The following is a 20781-nucleotide window of genomic DNA, read 5'->3' as shown; positions in this document are numbered from 1 at the left end:
TTCAGACAGTTTTCAATCCACATTACTGTCTACTTATCTAACCTGTGCTTTGTCAGCTTGTCGATGATGGTGTTATGGGAGACACTGTCAAAGACTTTACTAAAACTGAGGTAAACAACATCCACTGCTATCCTTTCATCCACTAGTATCCTCATTTTAAAGGACTATGAGTTTGATTAAGCATGATTTCCCTTTTGTAAATCCATGCTGACTGATCCCAATTACCTTGTTCTCATTCATGTGGTTGGAAATGCTTTACAGGAGGATATTCTCCACCACCTTCCCAGGGAATGAGGTGAAGTTGACCAGCCTATAGCTCCCCAAATCTTCCTTCTTGCCCTTCTTGAAGGTGGGATTGATACTTGTGCTCTTCCAGTCTTTGGAACCTCTTCAAGTTATCAGGACTCTTGAAAGATAATTGAGAGTGACTTTACAGCGACATCAGTGAGATTCCTTAATGTTTGTGGGTCCTAACTGCAGGCCCCATGGACTTACATACATGTAGTTTAAGTGCTCCTTAACCTGGTCCTCCTCCACTGAGGATGATCCTTCTTGCGCCAGACCTTCCCTCTGGTTTCAGGGGCCTGGGATTCCTGAAGGTCAGTCCTATCGGTAAAGGCTGAAGCAAAGAAGGCATTGAGTACCTTGGCCTCTTCTGTGTGATTTGTCACAGGGTCCACTGCCCTATTCAGCAGTGGGGCCATGTTTTCCCTGCTCTCGCTCTTGCTGTTTACATACTTTTGGAATCCTCTCCTGTTGCCCTTCGCATCCCTTGCAAGCTTCAACTTGGAGTCAGCCTTGTTTTTCCTAACCTCATCCCTGCACAAAGGAACAGTAGCTCTGCACTTTTCTTGGGTCACCTGCCCCTGCTTCCATGTCTTCTCAGATATACAAATGAAGCGTAGTTCAGTCAGGAGCTCTTTGCTCATCCATCCAGGCCTCATATATAGAAGGGGATAATATGCAGTGCTTTATAGTACTTAAAATTCGGAAATCAGCAGTGAAAGGTGGTATTAGGTGGTATGCAACTGTCCAATTTGTTCCCATTCATTCTTAACACATTGCTAGAAATGACTACTCCTAGTTTTGGACAGAACACTTGTACAAATAGAACTTACAAAATAGAAGAAAATGGCATTTCCTGCTTTAAAGGGAGAGAAAGGGCTAAAAAGAAATGCTTTAGGAATGGTACTTAAATGTATAAATTTGAAAATATTTTTTTTATCCCATGGGGGAAAAATATTCTCCAAAGAACGTGGTAAATAAGTCCTAAATACTTAGGTATGATGTATGAGAGAGTCTTAGCTGGATTACGGAATCTGCCTGCTGAGTCTCCTAGATATGACTTGTCACTGATACTAAATTTCACTGAATCATGTTATCACCTGGGTTTATCTGTGAATTTTTGCTGTATTCATTAAGAGCTTTCTCAGATAATTTCTAGAGTGAGTTATTACACCACAGCTATGATTTCTACCTCAGCATTGCTTTTTTGCATTTTGTGGTGTGGGGTTTTTTTGGGGGGCAGGGAAGTTGGTTGGGGGGTTTGGTTTGGTGTGGGTTTTTTGGGTTTTTTGTTTGTTTGTTTCCTGGCAGGAGGTTTTGTGTTTCCATACTATTTAGAACTCTAGAAGTCCAAAGGTCTTAGGTGCACGGGGGCTAACCTTACCTGAGGTGCAGAAGCACTCCCTGGCTCGCTCTGTTATCTGGGGACCCCTGTTGCTCACTCAGGGCAGATGTCTGACCAGAGTGTGTCCTGATTTTTTCCAGGTCCATGCTGTTAGGTTGCTGGTGGCATGAACTCAGGCATTGTGTCATATGTGAAGCAGTATTTCCTTTTTAAGAATGTAGTGCAAGGCTTCTGGATTCCAGATGTACTGTTCTGTCCCAGATCAAGTATTTAAGTCACCTGTGATATGGATGGGGGAAACTTGGAGTCCTAACAGTCAGCATGCTACATAGGAAGCCATCTGACCTAGCCAGTAGCTGGGATGCTGAAAGAAATAGCCTCTTAAATCCTCCCTTTTTTTGCATGCCTGAACAAGTGTATGTTGTTGGATACTGATTCACAGACCCAAACCATCTTCTTAAGATAAGGTACTTTCTAGAGGAGAATTTGAACATTTTCTTCCATTTTAATATGCAGATGAGGAACGAGGAGACTAAACACTTCCTTGAGCAAGGTAAAGGCTGACCTAAATGCATTTTTTCCTTCTCTTGAATATCTGTGGTTACGGTGTGGTACAGCGTTATTAGATGCAGTGGAGTGTATTATTTCCTTTGTATCTGATTCCACCCCTTCACAATCCTTCTACAACTTTACAACCACCTGGAATAACTCGGAGCCATCCATTATGGCACTGTCTTGGAAATGTGGATTCAAATCATTGGGTTTGGCAGTGGGCTCGTTCGGAGTGTATTCAGGATGAGTTCAGTAGTTAGATGGATAGAGCTTCTCAGCTTTACAAAGATGGCACCAGTTTTAAGTAAGAAAAGAAACTTTAGGTACCAAGAATGTTTTAATAGAAAAGGCTAATTTCTTGGATACCTATGTACATAAGTGATTGTTTTGAAGATTGCTATTGTGAAATTAAACCAGAAAAATCTGTTTAGTCCCTTTTTGCATTGCTGAAGACCTTATGTGACCAAACACTTCGGTTTTCCATGTGAACTGTTACAGATATTTCTGATTATTTTCTCTTTGTTTATGCATGCTAGAAATTCTCAGTGTGAATAGGAGACAGACAAATTGATTACTAATGAAAAATTATTGTGGTAAAGTACCACCATTTTCACTCTCTTCTAGAAATATTTTACTGTTAAGACCTAATCATATATTTTATGCTATATTACTTGTATTGTGTGGGCAAAATGGATGTGCATTATAAATTGTGTATGTTGTTTTATGTCTTTATTCTTTAATATAGACTTAAATGGCATAAAATGGAAAATAGTATACAGAATGATAGACTTCCCTGTTTCCCAAATAGGGCAATGATCGTAACTTAGAGCCGTGGTTGATGATGTTCCCCCTATAAAGAAAATAAGTAATGAAAAATTCTTAGAACAAACTTGGTCACTGGGACATTTTAAAATTGTGTATCTGAATTGATTCCAGATTCCTACTTGGAAAACATGAGTTCTTAATATTCAGTACATGTTTTTACAACCTGTTATGAGGAAAATAGTACCTGAGATGCTGGATTTTATTCATTAGTCTCTGTCAATATTGTATATGAAGACATCATGAAATGCTGAGTTTCAGTTAGAAAATGTTTTTGGATCTTACGAAATCATTGCTTATCTTTACTCTGTATGGCACTTCCTGCAAGAAGTCACCAGAAGTCAAGCTAGCAAATAGGAACTCAGGAGACCTTAGTTGTTTGGGAGGACTTGCCCCAGAAATGTGTCTTTTTCTTTTTAGCTTTCTAAACAAGTAATGGACATTGGAACAAAACCTTTGGCTTTTAATGGTTAATAAATTGAAGTTTGAACTGCTTTTAAGGATAGGGACTGCATTCTCTCTGTTATGTCAGCCTATTCCCCCTTGAATATAACAACTGAGGAATGGAGTCCTCAAAAGCCTGACTGTCATTTGTGGCAATTTGATTGTGACTACGAACATTTTTCCCCTCTGAATTAAGCTGTGGAACATTTTATGCCAGTTGCCAATTTTTCTGTAGCAGACATGATTAATGTAACTAGGGTTTCAATTTAAAAATACATTTTTCTGAAACTCCATGTGCACATAACATGTGAAATGCATGGATGTCTAATGCCTGGGACCACTTCAATGCAAAAGGGAGTAATTCTGATCAAAGATGGTGCACTTGCTATTATTTCAAAGAATTTACTGCCTGAAGCCCACTGATTAAAAGAAGGTGTTCACAAGGATGTTTTGAGATTTTATATATAACTTTTTCTCTGGAAGAATTCAACATTTCCCTAAGTATGCATGATGTTGTCAGTAGGTTTTGCTGGGGGAATACATTAGAGCCAGACCTGGACTAACATCTAAGTCCTTTTGAAAAAGATTGACCTTCTTCTTTTTTATACTTTACATTTATAACTTCTGTCATGAGTATGAAGTGCATATTACTCATAATTTTGGAAAACCTGCTTATATAGATGCCTATACTTTTATGTTCTATCAGGCATGGCCGTATAAACTTCTTTTAAACTGCTGCTGTTAAGTCCAGTTTAGCATTTGATGCTTTGATTAACACTCTATAAAGAATAGCCAGACCCCAGGCAATTGTCATGAGCTGTATTTACCAGTACAGACCTGAAATAGAATAAACATTTTCAGAATAAAACAGTGTTAGTTGGAATGGCATAGCTTTAAGTTGATGTCTTTCATTATTTCAGTGAAAGAAAGGGGTATTTCGAAACATATTCAACTGCCCCACTTCCTCTGTCAGTAGCTACCATCATTCAGCCTGTAAGCAGTTTGCAAGACCATGCGTATGTAAGACTTGCACATGTAGAACATATAGCATGGAGATTGGACTTCAGGCTAATGCAGGATAGGTAGCTCTTTGGGAGCTTTTTTGGGTGGGCTTCCAGCTACTGTTAAAAGTGGTGGCGTGGTACAGACTGAATGATGTAACAGCATGGGTGAATGGCAACTTAGGCCTCAAGCAGCTACAATTAAGAATTGTGTGTAAGAATCCTTTTCATTTAACATCTGATAGGCTGATATTACTACATCAAAATGTGCACATATTTGTGGGAAAATCATTGATGTGGATATGTTTGAGTATATAGGTTGTTATAGTAGAATAGTAGAATTATCTCTAGGCTGGTAATGCAGAGTGTTCAGAGAACAACTGAACCAAATTTCTGCTGAAGACCTGTAAGTTCTCGTGACTAAAATGTCACTGAAGTTCTGTTCCAGGTGGCACTTCATTAGCCACTCTTCATTTTCTGTCCACCATATACTTATGCCAGCTGTTTCTGTTTGCTGCTGTAATTAACATCACATTTTCTCTCCATAAGGTTGTTTACATGAGCCCAGTGGAAATCAAATGTCAGCACCACTCTTATTTCCAACCTTTTTCTGTAATATCATCTGAAAAGCAAATTTTACAACGAAATGAGCTTTTTTGAGTCTGTGCCACTATAATTAAGCTGCTTTCTTCAAAGTAGCTTTGTGATGTTTTTCTTCACAAATGTTTCCATTAGTTTTCTATTCTCAGAGGCTAAACTAACTTTAAAGTCACTGTTTTTCAGAATGTTAATGTTCTTTAAAATTGAGTGCTGCCATTTATTTTTCTATAGAAATGTAGTTTTAGCTTCTGTAAATTAATCAAAATGTATCCCAAAGCCTGCCTGTTTCTATCATTTTCTCCATATCTTATTCTGTATATTATGCAGTTTTTTTACATTTCTTAACCTCTTCCTCTTTGGTAATATATAAATAAGCAGCATCACTATGAATACTGCTCTCAAAATTAAAACAGAAGTTGTTATTCTTAATGTTATTTTGATTATTCTTGATATTGGTTTATTAATAAAAGGGTACACCTCCTGAAAGGTCTAGCTTTCTGCCTTATTTTTTTGTTGACATGATCTGATCATCACCATGTATTTAGTTTTAGAAAATATTTTTGGTACTGGGATGAATTACAATCTTTTGAAAACGCTTATGACTATACTGCAAGGGAATTAGAGCAGGCAAAATGTGAGACATTTTTAACTGTAGAAAAGTAAAGTAATTTCTCATCCATGAAGATAATTTTATTGTCATAGATGAGCAAACCTAGTAATGATGGAAAATACTAAATTCCTCCTCATGAATCAGATTTTTCTCCTTGATCATGAAATGTTGGATTTACTGACTTCCCAATTTCTTTGTGTCATATTATTAGACATTCTTAAATTATGTTTGTTGGTATTGAGTATGTTAAACTATTGTATATTATTTGGTTTTCCTCTAATTATTCCACACATTAGCATTATAAGTAAATTTAGAAATGTATTGAAGAAATTTTAAGAGCTCTTTTTAACAGAGGTTGATATAATTTATTTTAATTCCATTTTTAACTACGTAATGACAAGTTTACAGCTGGCTGAAATGAGCCGGCAGTGTGCCCAGGTGGCCAAGAAGGCCAAGAGCACCCTGGCTTGCATCAGGAATACTGTGGCCAGCGGGAGTAGGGAAGTGATGGTGCCCCTGTACTTGGCACTGGTGAGGCTGCACCTTGGATACTGGGTTCAGTTTTGGGCCCCTCACTACAAGAAAGACATTGAGGTGCTGGAGCATGTCCAAAGAAGGGCAATGAAACTGGTGAAGGGTCTGGAGCGCAGGTCCGCTGAGGAGTGGCTGAGGGAACTGGGGTTGTTTAGTTTGGAGAAGGGGAGGCTGGGGGGAGACCTTATTTCTCTCTACAACGACCTGAAAGAAGGTTGTAGTGAGGTGGATGTTGGTCTCTTCTCCCAAGTTACTAGTGATAGGACAAGAGGAAATGGCCTCAAGGTGTGTCAGGGGAGGTTTTGATTGGCTATTAGGAAAACTTTTTCACTGAAGGAGTGGTCAGGCATTGGAACAGGCTGCCCAGAGAGGTGGTGGAGCCACCATCCCTGGAGGCTTTCAAAAATCCTGTAGACATGGCACTTGGGGACATGGTTTTAGAGACATGGTGGTGTTGGCTTGATGGTTGAACTTGATGATCCTAGATCATCAAGATCAAGATCCTAGATCCTAGAAATGTCTTTTCCAACATTAATGATTCTATGGTTCTAAGTTTTCATTGTGATTAATAATAACAAATTATTCTTCATAGTAATGAATTTTGATTATGGATGTGTACATATGGCTATATGGCTGAAATATTCTGTTATTTGTAAATGTACCTCTGATTTTTAAGTAACTCATGTTAGCCTGGGTTTCCAGGCCATCTTTTTTCATTATTTTAAATTCTATTCATCTGTTTTGGCTCTGAAGTGAGCCTGACTAACCTCAGAAGCTGAGTTATGTTCCTGACAGCTGAAGATACTAAGATACACTCATGTCTTAATCTTTGCAGTCTTAAATATAAATTTAAAATTTCCACTTACTTCATGTCTCACCTAGTTTTCTTGCTCTTGAATGTGTATTTGTAAAGTGTGTTCATTTTGTTTGATATGATTCTGTTGGCTTTAGTCAGGGTTTAGATTTCCCCCCTGAATCTGTGAATAGGTTTTTTTATTTTCCTTACAGTAGTCAAATAAAAGTGAACTTAGTGCAGGTTCACGTAGAGTCAACATCTGCATTACTTTTGTAGGTAAGTGGATGAAAAAAGGGTTTGAGTTCAGTAGATTCTAGGTCATCTACTAGATAATAAATGTACTTTCGCAATTTAAAAGGATATTTAAATATCTTTAAGACAGTCTAATTTTTTTTAAATTGTGTTTTGTTTTAGGTTTCCCAGGCTGGAGACTTGCTTATTGAAGTTTACGTGGAAAGAAAGGAGCCAGACTGTAGTATTATAATCAGGGTTAGTGATAGAAGTGATACAGTGTTTTTGCTAAGCACTTTCTCAGGAATTATACTAAATTTATTTTCATACATGTTTTTATGTAATTACATCATGAAGGTATGAATTTATATCTCTCACTATTCCTTTAAACTTTTTTTTAAAATTGGCTATTTTGGCTGAATTTTGTAAAGGCAGTTTATTATGCATTTTTATGGAGAATGTTATGACACAATTTGAAAGGGGAGACGCCCTCCTTCAGTTTTGCTGCAGTATACAGTGGTATAAATTCTTGCAGTCCTATGGCTGCAGCACACAAGAACATTAACAAGTACACAGTGAATGCTGGTTTTATTCAATAGTACATTTAAATTACCTTCCTCCTGATTTTTCTTTCTGCCAGTGGCTATCTCCTCTCCTTGAGTACTAAGAAACCAAAGCTTTTTATTTACTGTAATTGAGATTTTTCAGTCTTGTATGCGATAGCATATTTTAAACGCACTCATGTCCATGTAGTAGTGCTCTATTGTTTGGATGCTGAGGAAAAAGAACTTATTTCAATAATGATAAAGGACAGATATTGTTATGAAGGAAGTAAAAAATGTAGGGCAATGCTTTTTTTTTTTAATGTTACACATCCCTCTTTGTTTCCTTATTGTTCTGTCCAGCATATGACACTAGCACCTGTGTGTGTACATATAGGTGGCATGTGGTATACCTAGATACATACCTGCACATAAGACATGCTTTTTAAAAATAGGAATAAAAATGGGAATATGCATAGCTAAGATTAAAAAATGGTACTTTGGTAATATTTACCTTCCCATACCCAAGAAAACATACAAAGGCTTCCCCTTCCCTCCCGCCTTCCCCCATTTTTCAAGGGTAGAGAAAAGGAATTTCAACGTGCCGAGTTATCAGTCAGCTAAAAATTATACCTTTGGTTTCATGGAACAAAATAAGGAAAGTATGCTGGAGTCTGATAAATAGTTTATGTGTTTCCAACTCAGTATATCTGCTTTTTTTTTTTTAAAGTCAATTTCAGGGAGGAAGACTTTGAAAAAACAAATCATAAATTGGGAATTGTAATATATTATACACTGACTCAATTTATATTACAGGTATCACCTTTGATGGAAGCAGAAGAATTAACTAATGATGTTTTAGCAATCAAAAACATTATTCCCAACAAGGATGATATCTGGGCTGCTTTTGAAGTACTTGAAAATGGAGAACTAGGTTAGTGACACTTAAATTTGTCCTTGTTCCTCAAATTTTATTGTTTTTACTTTTCAATACTTAACATAATCTAAAGCTTAGTTAAAGAGTTACTAAAAAGTTCATAGAAACAAAAAAAAAAATTAGCCTTCATGCCACTGTTTTACATTTGTTTACTGAGACATCTTTATGATTTCTTTCTACATTTTGCTAGAAATAATGTGATAAATTGTTTTAAAATGCTTATAAATTGGGGGCTGACAAAATATTCTTTATATTACCCTGATTCACAATTCATTAGTCATCAGCTATAGAAAAGCAGGTCTTACCAATAAGTCTCAAAGAAGCAGCTTGCTTTCATTAGAATGTCAGCAGTTGATTTTATAGGGAGTAATGTTTTTCAGAAAATGAAATGAGAAAACACATGTCGCACTTAGGGGAAAGGATATTTTTTTATTATTTAGTCAAATATTTTGTGTGTAGATGATAAAGGAGACAAAGTTGTGTCATTCTCTGTTTATGGCAAGTGGCAGTACAGTATATCTAACAGAATCTTGAAACATTTGTTTTAAATATGGTTCTGCTGCCAACAGGAGCAAATGTCACACGGTCACAGTATTCGTGAACTGTAAAGAGGTTTTAACATTGGGAGTGCTTTATGCAAGCTGGAGCTTGCACCTTATAATTACATATACTTAACAAAATAATAGAGTTTTTTTTTTAATTAAGACATTGTACTTCAATGAATACTTACTGCTGTAGTCTGATTTTTTTTTTGAAGAATACATGTGGACAAAATGTGTTTTTAGTAAAATGGAACGTCTATTTGCACTTCATAGTAAGTTGCTGCTCTTATTGTTTTCATGTTACAGGAGTGAACTGTGGACTAGTTCATTTCTGTAGTGAAGATACCTATTTTCAAGTTAAGAAAAAAAACCTATGAAAAAATATAGAAAACTAAGATTACTAAAAGTTCCAAGATCATTTGAATAGTTTTGTTGTACTTGATTCTCAGATACACTTAAAATAATCTCTTTAGATTTACTGATATTCCTGATAGACTCAGTCTTGTCCTTGGCAGTATCAATAACAAGAATGGAATTACATTCTCCCTTTTGACTTAAAATAAATGATCCTGGTCCCACTTTGCATCTTGCAGTCTGATACTGTGTAGAGCTGTAATATAGAGTTCATTTCCAGATTCACAGGTGCAAGTGTCAACTCACAAAGAATGCTAGCATCTGTTACCTTTAGGATTTCTAGGGTACTTGTAGGTGTTATCAGGATGCTTCTATTTCTTTTGACTGAGTAACAGAAAAATTTGAAGAAGGAATTTTATTTTCTTAAACATGATAAACATTTACAGGCAAATGAAAGCTAAACTATATATAGCTGAGAGAGAACATGAAAGTAAATATGAAAGATAGACCCCACAGCCACTCCTGGAGGTATTTGGGTGCAATGACTAATTTTAATGTGGGCTAGAAATGTCGTCTGAGATAGTCACTATGCAAGATCAGCAAAATTAAGCTTAGGTGTCATAGTGTCTCACTCTATATAGGACAGTAAATATTGGCAAGGGATTAGACTGTGTCCCATTGAAGCAAGAGTTTACAACACAAAGTAGAAGTGGCATACCAGTGTGTTAAAACCAAAACAAACAAGCAAAAAGCAAACTAAAGTCATAACTCAGCACCTGGCTCCAATCAGTAAAGACTGTGTTGATCAAAAGCCTGCTCTGTGGGCCACTTTCTGGAAGAATCTGTGCATCAGAACAGGTGAACTGAATTAATAATGTTGAAAAATAAAAATAATGTGTGTCATAAGGGGCGCTGAATCAGGAAGACTCCTGTGGTACTATGGCTGAATCTAGCAGATTTTCAAAAAGCTGAAGCAGAAAAAATAAAAGAGGAAAAATAGTCCTGTGCAGTCTTTGGTCCAACTGTGACACTAAAGAACTAAAAATCTATTTGAGTCTTTGCTGCTAAAGGTTGATCTTACTAGTATCATTTAACAAACACCATTGAACATTATGTAATCTAAGGCATTTACAAATAAGTTGAGATTCTGACATGTCATGACAGAAACAAGGTTTGCATATTTGTTTCAGACGTACATCAGAGTGTCCTTCTGACAGAAATTAAATTTCTGCTTGTGTTCCTGTCATGGCCTGGTACCTGTCCAGTGCATGGTGATATTCAGTTTGTTACACTCAATCCTGAAATGCTATAAGAGATATTTTACTTTTTAAGATAGACTGCCCTGAAAACGACCCCTGAGAAGTCAAGAAAATTAGAACCTTATGTTTTCTAAAAAGTCATTTTCTCCTGATAGTTAGTGTTATTTAAGGTGAAAATGACTGGTTTTGGATATTTACCAGCATGTGATGACCTAAGTAAAAGGGTAATTGGATGTATGTGCTGACTGCTTGCTGTTCAAAATACTAAAATAGCAGTATTAAAAATCAACTAAATTATTTGCATATAGAAAAGTTGAGATGATTGATAATTTTATCTAACCTAATGCAGAATGTTCAATACCATATGCTTTTAGAAAATAGGGTGTATAACTTTTTTAGTAATTTGTGCTTGATGGATAGTTTGTAAATGAGGTGTGTTGCCAGTAAAATAGCTAATGCATTTCAGCATGATGATTTATGTACCGTGTAATCCATGATGACAGATGGTCTTAAATGTAACTATAAATAAAACAGTAGGTGTTTACTCTGGGAGTGATGGTGTTCTAGGAAGGTGTGGTGATTTGCCAGTGTTTCCTGCCTTAGATTTGTAAAGTTCTTGAAATTGATTTTTCTGTCTTTGTACAATGGCAAGAAGTTGTTTTATCTTTATCAATCAGCATCCACAGTTTTCCAAAAGTTTAAAAATTTCTTTTCAAGTTTGACCATTTAAAAAAAAAGGGCCAGAAGAAATGGTGTTATAAAGTAGGGATTGAGCTGCTGTCTACAGAATGGTATATTTGTTAGGCTATTTTGTTGTCATGTCTGAATTTAAAAAAATCTCTATATAAGTGGTATAGCAAGTCTATAGGTAAGGTATTTTTTTCTCTTGCTGAAATGTGTTATTTGTGGCTGCTGCTTTCTGGAGCTCTGGTGTTCGGGAAAATATGCTCTGCTAAAGTGTAGTGCTGGACAGTCCCAAAGCAGCTGTTGACATTTCATATTCATCTACCCTAGCAGAAATGAAAAATGAGATTATGGCAGCATACTTTTCCCCTCAGTACTCAAGAGACACAGGGCTAGACTGCCTGACCCAACATGACAGTCACACAGGTGTGACTTTCCAGGAGCTGTACCCACCTATTCTTAAGGCCTGAGTTGCATAAGTTGGTATGCAAATGAGAACTCAAAACTTCTGGAAAAATCTCTTTGGAGATAAAATGACACTTGGATCCACTGCTCTGAGTTGTAGCCCACAAAGCCATTGTTAAAGTTTTTGTGCTTTCATGAATCTAAGCCTATCTATAGTGCATAGATATACTGCTATATATACTACCTACTATAGTAGGTACCTACTGCTGAGCAGATGAAAGCATTTGGGGGTGGAGGGTGTGGTGTGGAGGAAGGATTAATAGAGAGAGGAACTGTACAGTCTTCATCCACAGCAGCGTTGCCTTGTGTGATACCTCAGGCTGTGTTGCAGTACGTGTCACACTCAGATTTCTGCTGGATCTAGTAATGCAGATTTAGGGACTATTTGCAAGGTCTTCTCTACTTTTATTTGGTATATGAACCGGGGTTTGTATGGAGTACTGTCTGGACTTGGGTGTATCACTGCAGTTTGTCAAACCTGTGAAAGGGTCTGAGTTTCTGTTTTAGGGTGGATGATATCTATCAACAATCTGTGTTTGAGCAACTGAAGTGTTGAAGTGCATGCATACAGTTTAGTCATGCCTTCATCTATTGGTATTTTAATCTTGCTGTACTCTTTGTATGGGGTTGGAATATAAAAGTGGAAGTATGGAAATTCCCCAACCACAGCAACAGGGAGAAGACCTAGGAAGACTTTTCCCTTCTAGTAAAAGGAATGTAATGAAAACAAATGTCTGTCTCAGTCTGCTTTGATTATTAACAAACAATATAATCTATGCAAATAGTATGGGGTTTTTTTCACTGTGACTGCTCCAAATTCGTTGGTTTTTGATTGCAGAGGATTGGTAGCTATGATGATTCATTTTTATATCAAGCCTAGACCTGCAAGGCCCAGTATAGCTGCAGGTCTCAGTTCTGTCTGGTCATATTTAGGTATGCCCTGTGATAGTTCCTAATGTTTCTGTTTAGTTTGAAAGCAGTGTTTTAGTGTATTTACATAAGAAAATATTAATAACTACACACAAAAGTGTCACTGAACATTTGACTATTGCTTGTTTAATTTGATATTTGTTACTTTTGCAGACTCTGCCAGCAAAGGTGTTGCTGCAGAAAGTCAATGATGTGCCTAATTGTCGTATTCTGAAAGCAGTGTTTTTCTTCTATAGCTCAAAGTGAATGGGACAGTATTGTGTATAGACACACGTAACTTTTAAGGGCCTCCAATTTTGGTTGTTTTTTGTTTGGTTCGATGGTTTTTTAATTTCAATGTTTTCCTCCTTGCCCTGGCATTTTTCAGAACGTCCTCTGCATTATACAGAGAATGTACTAGAACAAGTTCTTCACTGGAGTTCACTACCAGAGCCTGGCACTGCATATCTGATAATAAAGAGATTTCTAACAGCTGACATGATTAAATTCTACAGTGGTATGTATCTTTTTTAAAACTTCAGATATTTCTTGTAGGGACATGACGATGGCAATTCTTTTATAACTGTTTCCTTGGGGCAAAGTGTCCCAGAGCATCTGAATTACTACTACTTTATAAAAGTTACTGATTTACAGAGGGTTGTGCTGACTTCCTTTTAAAACATAGAGAATACGTATCATCTTTTTCCTACAAACTATGAGCTCTCCCATTTGATCATAAAAGTATACAGAAATTCTGCATTCATTCCACAGTTTGTGAACTTGTGCTGTGGAGCTTGAGACTGCTGTTTTATCCATAGTGGAGTTCTGCACAGTCCACACACATATATAATACACTACACTCTCTCTCTCTCTCTCTCTGTAGAATATATATACATATATCTTGTATATATAATGATTGTGTTATATAAAAAACATATAATTTATATGTTAGAAATAATTTCCATTATGTAATACGATGACTCCAAACCACAAAGCTAATTTGAATGACATACTTAAGCAACTGAATGACTTAGAGAGTATGTGGCCTTTCAGAAGGATGAGGAATTTAGATCTGACACAAGAAAGGAAATATAGCTCAAATATATAGTGGAAAAAGTATTATTTACAAGCTGCCCCAGTCCTATTTTATTTTTTTACATAATATATGGATTTAAATCACTTGTATAATAACATGTAGTATTCACTTTGAGGAAGCAGGAGTTTAGAAGTTAAGCATGTCCAAAAATTAGTATCCTGTTTTCAAGCAGCTGAAATCCTGTATGCTGTCACTGTAAAACATGCAATGGTAACAGATGATGCCTGGTTTAACACCTATCTGATTTCATCTAATGACTTATTCAAATACGTAATCTTTTCTTTTCCTGTAGATATCCTCCCCATACATAGAGGTATTAATTTCTAAATCTGTGTATGTCTTCTGTCTTGATTTCAAGAAGTGAAAGTTACGCTGCTATGCTTATTCTGAAAGTAATAGCCTTCTCTCATCATCCTTTATTCCTGTAAAAGCACATTCCACAGCTATGAACCAATCTTAACAAGTGTGCTATTCATGACTTTCGTGTTTGAGTTTCGCTATCTCTGTAAGTGTCATAGCAGTTAGTGAATAGAGAGAAACAGCCTACTTCATTAAAAGCTTGATATATGAACTCCCATCACCTCACTCAGTATGTGTTTAGGTATAATCAGAAAAGGGAATGGGTCATAAGGACAGTGGGAAACACTGCTCTGAGAAACACATAAGGATTGGGCTAATGTCTGAAGTTCAATTTACAAAATGTACTATTTAAAGGAGAGATCTGCCCTTTGCCCTCCTTCTCTCCTAATTTCTACATCTCTCTGTTCGCCCAACCCATCACAGTAATTGTTTGCATCAGTTGTATTCAGTTTGACCTTAGTCTAGCCATACTGGCTTTCAACTGAATGTTCACATAGATTTTTTTTGGTGTGTTTTAAAATAATTAATACCATATGACATAAGTGATACTGGTTTGAAGGGTCTTAGTGGTTTGAAGGGAAAAATCTATGTCATATTGCAGACTTATAGTGTTGATCTCTACAAATTCTACATGGTGGAGTAAATGCCATTTTAAGGAACACAGTGAACGTGTTTTAATTTCTAAGTGCATCTTGTTATAATGAAATAATAAACACAGTTCTGTAGTAATTTCATCTTGTTAGAGTTTGAGTCCACTTTTAGCTTGTAAATTTACTCTGAAACATTAGCAATACTGAGGAACAAGTTCACTAGCTTCAGCAAAACAGTGTATACATTAAGCAGAGGCAAAGATGAACAGAAAGCCACCACCATTCATCCACATTTTGTAGGTGCAGGATTCTGTGTTCATTGTTTCTATTTCTAGTCTTGCATCTGTACACACTGTTGAAACAAGTAAGCAGCTATTTCAGGGAAAAAAGATAAGAGTTTTTTTAGATAAACGTACTTCCATCATTAGGGTCAGAGTGACAAGACACAGGATGAGGTCACTGGGGAAGGGGGTGCTCCCAGTGTCTAGAGGAGGATGCAGTTGTGGTTACAGCAGGGCTTTCCATCTCAAAGTGCACAAGAAATAACTTCTGGCTTGAAGGAAGAAGGGGAGACCTTAATCTTTTCTCTTTCATGTTCTTTATGTGGATAATTCCTCCTTGCTGAGTAAGAGGGCTGAGGCCCGATGTCCAACCACTACTATTTGAAGTATGTTTTTTTTAACAATGGATTCAGTCTATACAAATGGACAACTGGGTGGATGGATGTCCTCCTCCTTTGCAGTAATTAATGGGGCTGTGATGAAATTATGTTTATAACTGAATTCCATTAATTTCCCTTGGTTCTCTGATTTATGTTAGAATCTTACAGACTAAGATATTCCTGACCTCTTTTTTTCTCTTTAGTGTTCTCTGAGCTTTGAGTCATCAGAATTTCCTCCTTTTTCTTCTAGAGACTTTAGTGATGTTTGAAATACTGTTGGTTTAATAGTGAACCTAATGGGACAACTCTCTTAGCCTCATCTCATCCTGGCAACTTATCATTACCTACCCTGTTAGTGCAACATTTCCCATGTTTCTTATATGTAGCACATTCTCCTTTTTCATAATTATTATACTCGTTCTCATTTTTTCCATTTTAAACTAATTTCTCATGTTGTGCAATACCAATATTGTATTGAGGTCTAGATGTATATTTTCTCTTGCCTAGAAATCAACTCTCCTTTTCCAGGAAAAAAAAAAAGTTAGTTTATTTGTATTGATATGTTTCAGTAAATTCGTGGTGAGTTTTCCACTCTTCTCCAGATCTTTAGTTATTGTGTCTTGACAATTTACTCCATAGCTTTTCATGCTTGTTGCAGGAGCACTCTTTCAAGTGCTGTTCAGAAGGGCAAGGCGTGCATTATATTTTGGTATAAGAGATACTTTGTACAGCTTAGTTCTATTTCAAGACCCTTTTTCTTCTCCTTAACTGAAAATTTCCCACATTAAAGCTTTATTTATTAGAAAAATATGAGAGAATAGATTCACTATAAAGTGTGTGTATATAGGCCCTTGAAGTTTTACCAGTAAAGAGTTATTTTTTGAGTGGGAAGTATTGATTGCTGAGAACAGGGGCTATTATTCACAGATATTCTTTGAAAAGCAAGCTCCTAATCCATTGGTGGATCAATTCTGAATGGATTGAGTGCATCTAGTTCCTAGTAGTTGCAAAGTTCTAGAAAGTTCTGCATATTTAGTAAAATTTGTATCTGAAAAATCACACTGATTGGGACACATCATGATTATTTTAGATCTACCTTATGAAATACTGGCTTCTAAAGAATATAGAATATCATCAATTAATAGGATTATTATTTTTCCTCCTTCAGGCTTTTCTAAGTGTTTGATAGATTTGTTATGGTGGGAACGCTGTGCAGTTTAGAATGAGTTTTTGTCATTTCAAGAGCTATGTGCAGAAATTTTAAATCTTCCAATTTGGTACAGATGTGGAAGTATCCCGCTACTGTCATTTGCTATGGTTTAAAAAAAAAGGCTTGTGATTGTGTGGATAAGCGTTCATATTCTTTTCTGAACATGAAATAATCAATCTTATTGACAAAGAGGAAATATGTTAGCAGTTTTTAAACTCTGTGTGTATATTTGCACTTATGACTGAGGCAATTCAAGTCACTTCTGATTTTAATTGTTGAAATGTATTGATTCTTGCTTTAGATTCTATCTTAAACTCTAATGAAAATACTGGGAAGTGTTCTGAGATTTTCCTTTCATAGCAAACATGCTGATTAGAATGTAGTTGGTTTTATTTGATGATATCAAAGACATTTATTATCTTTTTAATTTCCATTATATTTTCAAATATTTTTCATAACTTCAGTGTGTACTAAGATATAAAGCAAGAGGGAATTAGATTCACAGTTTTTAATTATCTTCTTTTTACAAATAATTAGAGTTAGGAGGAGGAATAATTTAATTCTGGCTCTTTAAACAGCTGTTCTTCAGCCACTATGAAAGATGGGATTGAGATACAACTTTTCAGGTTAGTTACAAAGTCTCTATACCATACAAATGATAGTAGAATCTGACTCTGAGTTTTGAAATATAACCTAACTGGGTTTTTATTTTTTGTATGCACTTTAAAGTGTATTTGCATAGTTGGGCATTTGAGACTGGGTATCACTCATGTACTTTTTGTGCATGCACAGCCATGCATCTAATACACTAATTCATTTTTCACTATTAAAGGGTTGGGGCTCTTCCTAAACAGTCATGTGTGGACTGTCTACACGTTCTTTAAAAGAAGGACAAAAACCATAAATGCTGAAATACAGGTAGTTGCAAACAGTACCATGCTATATATTTGTATTAGACCCTGCATTTTATGGTCATTAGTGATGTTTAATGCAAATTCTTAACTCTCCATTGTCATCTCTCATACTTGCTTTGTGCATATCATGCAGTACTTGAAGATATTGACTGCTCATTTAGCAGAATGTATGAAAATGGAAAAAATACATCATTTCGTTTAGTACACGTTATATAAGCATGGCTTTCAAAGCATGAATATTTGTGTAGTTAGCTGTGGCTGTGTAATACCGCTCTTCACAAATAAAAAAAAAATTATGCAAACGCTGAAAGCTGGTCTTTTCTGTATTCCTGTCTTTCCTGACCAAGTGAAAATATATTTATGTTATTTTTTATTGTTGATTTATTTAAAACATTTTGTTATTCTTTTTTGAGATTATATTGTGTGTTCCTTCTTAATAATCAAGTTTTGATATCAGCTGCTCAAATCGTAAATGGAATTTTAATGAAAAAAAGCCAGTTGAGTAGTTGGGTAAGGATGCTATTCTTCATACACCACGTACTCCTTTTACACTACCGTTTTATTTACTATCATGAAAATAATATATTATAAAAACTAGTGGTATCATTCTGTGACTCCTAAACAGGTTTATTGCATATTTCCTAAATAAGCGAGTGACTTGCATATCTACATTTAGCAAAATAAAATAGGCAGTGAAAGCCAAAATATGGCATAAGTAGTAGGCTTTTAGTGTTTTGGGATAAGGGAATTATTAGCCCTGTTAGTATCGCTCCCTTGTAAAGGCGAAATGGTGTTGACTGGAATGGAGAAGAATTAATCTCCTGCCTAACTGCTCTCTCTTCATGCTGGCAGTCTGCTTCCAGCACTAGTCACCTAAAGGAGAAAAGAAAACTTCAGAATTCTGCTAAATTCTGTGCTCTTTCATAAAGACTTCATAAGATGCGAGTAGGATATTTTTTTTGTTGTTGTTGATCCTTACTTTTCTTAAAGTGCTGTTTTGGTTTGAGTTGATATGCATGAGTCATATCAGCATGGTAATTACAGTAATAAGTGGTCAGAAGGTTTTGTTATTTGAAAGTGGACTTGCTGGGAAAAGCTGATAAACTAGTTTAAAAAAACACACATATTTGGCAGAATAGGAAAACCGAAAGCATCTGGAAGTGGTGATGTAGTAGTTTGTATGTAATAGTAATTTTTTTTATATATTTTGTTTAGGATTTTAAATTGCTGAGAATGTGCTGAAAAATCTAGTCTCCAACATTGAAAATATTCATTTGTTCTGATTTCTTTTTTTAAATAAAAGTTTTTTCAGTACAAAGTTAAATGCTTTATAAAGCTGACTGCAGCTGTGGTTTGGGTTTGGTTTGGTTTGTTGGGGATTTTTGTGCAGGAATTGGTTTTTTATTATTATTATTTTTACCCAATATATGTGTGTTTCTATGTGTATTTTGTCTCAAAAAGAAAATGTAGACAGACTCATGACAAAATCAGATCTTAATGGAAAATTTTTGCGCCTCTGAAGCACAGAGATTAAAAGTATCCATGTCGTACTCTTGGCCTTAACTGCACATTCTATTCTGAAAAGATTGTTTAATTAAAATGTGTTGGAGGATTCATCCCATGTTATCTTAGAAGTGAAACAAAGAAGACTTTTTCCTCCAGTGTTTAAAATGATAATGGTGTCAATATTTAAGAATACCTTTCTTATTAATACCTAATATATATTAATATATAATGTGTATTTTAATGTAATATAATAAAATTAATTATATCTAATAAGTATATATAATTTTATTTTTATATATGACATAATAACAAGTTAGTGGAATTGTAATTTTAGTCTTTTGATAAACAGTGATGCTAGGGGCACTAAAAAACTAAAGCTTCCAATGTTGTAAAAATCTTAACAGAACACTTCTCTTTTTTTTCTTGATAGAGAAAAATGAGAAAGGTAGTGTGAAAGCCGGCAATCTGAAGTACAAAGAAGAACCATCAAAACTACTGTCTGGAAACAAATTTCAAGATCGTTATTTTGTGTTACGGGACAGAAACTTGCTTCTTTATAAGGATACGAAGGTACAACAGACAAACTCTTCACCAAACTCTTAAACACTCACTTAAGTTTTCTGTTTCATATGAAAAAGAGAAGAAAGACAAAGGGATCAACATTTCTGATATTAAATGGCAATTTCTAGAGTCTGAGATTGAAGTACAAGATTTTTATCTTCTTATTTCAGATCCTTTAGTAAAAGGAGTTTGTGTCAGTTGCTCATTTAGCTATCATAATTACACATTACTATAAGCTTTCAAAATTAAAAATAATCCAGTGTTTAGGAATGCCTACAGCTTGTCTTGTGAGTTAGTTTTTTGAAAACTTACTGCAGAGAACAGTAGTAGAAGTAATATGGAACTTAAGTGAGCTGCATGCAGTTTTTTCTTGTTATCTCACACAAAGCCTTTAGAAATTACAAGCAACAGGGTTCTTATACCTAGAAGTGTCATGATAGAAGAGATTATAAGAAACAGTAGCTCTCAATATACTAGCAAAATCTTCCTCTGCCTCCCAGCAACAGTTTTCAGATGTATTCTCGTGCTTCAAAAACTAGTATTGATAATTAGATTGCTTCTATGGAATTCTGAAGGTCTAATTTAGGCATACTTAATAGCATGGTGGGTTCAGTTTTTAATATTTCATGGGAGTTCTCTTTAAAGAATGTTTTTGGGTGTGCACAGCTTGTATTAAAGTATAAAACTAAATAATACACATTGTGAACGATGACTTAATTTTAGGTTCTATAATTTCTGGTTTAAAAAAAAGAAAAATCTCTTAAACTTCTTTTATTTTTGCTGACTGCTTGTTTTGCCCATCCAGCAAATACAGATGTATACTTGCTGACCTTCATAAAGTACTTTTTCTAAAGACAGGTCCATTGCTCATGTAAGCTAATGCAAAAGAAGTATTATGTCTTCTTGTGATACTGTGGATATAATCTTAATTAGAATGACCCCAGAATGTCAAAGATAGTGTCTCATAATTT

The 20781-nt window shown here is 35.5% G+C and overlaps 1 protein-coding gene across 2 annotated transcripts in view; it reads left to right on the top strand.

Moving 5' to 3' along the window:
- The window catches only part of ARAP2 (ArfGAP with RhoGAP domain, ankyrin repeat and PH domain 2), a 136210-nt gene that overhangs the window by 97275 nt on the left and 18154 nt on the right, over positions 1–20781 (top strand). For both annotated transcript variants that reach the window (XM_064449273.1, XM_064449272.1), the window contains 4 exons: positions 7404–7478; positions 8579–8696; positions 13301–13429; positions 19680–19819. In XM_064449273.1, coding sequence (XP_064305343.1) covers positions 7404–7478; positions 8579–8696; positions 13301–13429; positions 19680–19819 — 462 coding nt within the window. The remainder of the gene's footprint in view (positions 1–7403; positions 7479–8578; positions 8697–13300; positions 13430–19679; positions 19820–20781) is intronic.

Source organism: Phalacrocorax carbo, chromosome 4 (genome assembly GCF_963921805.1).
Source record: "Phalacrocorax carbo chromosome 4, bPhaCar2.1, whole genome shotgun sequence".
Taxonomy (NCBI): Eukaryota; Metazoa; Chordata; class Aves; order Suliformes; family Phalacrocoracidae; genus Phalacrocorax; species Phalacrocorax carbo.
This window is presented reverse-complemented; position numbering and strand designations above follow the sequence as displayed.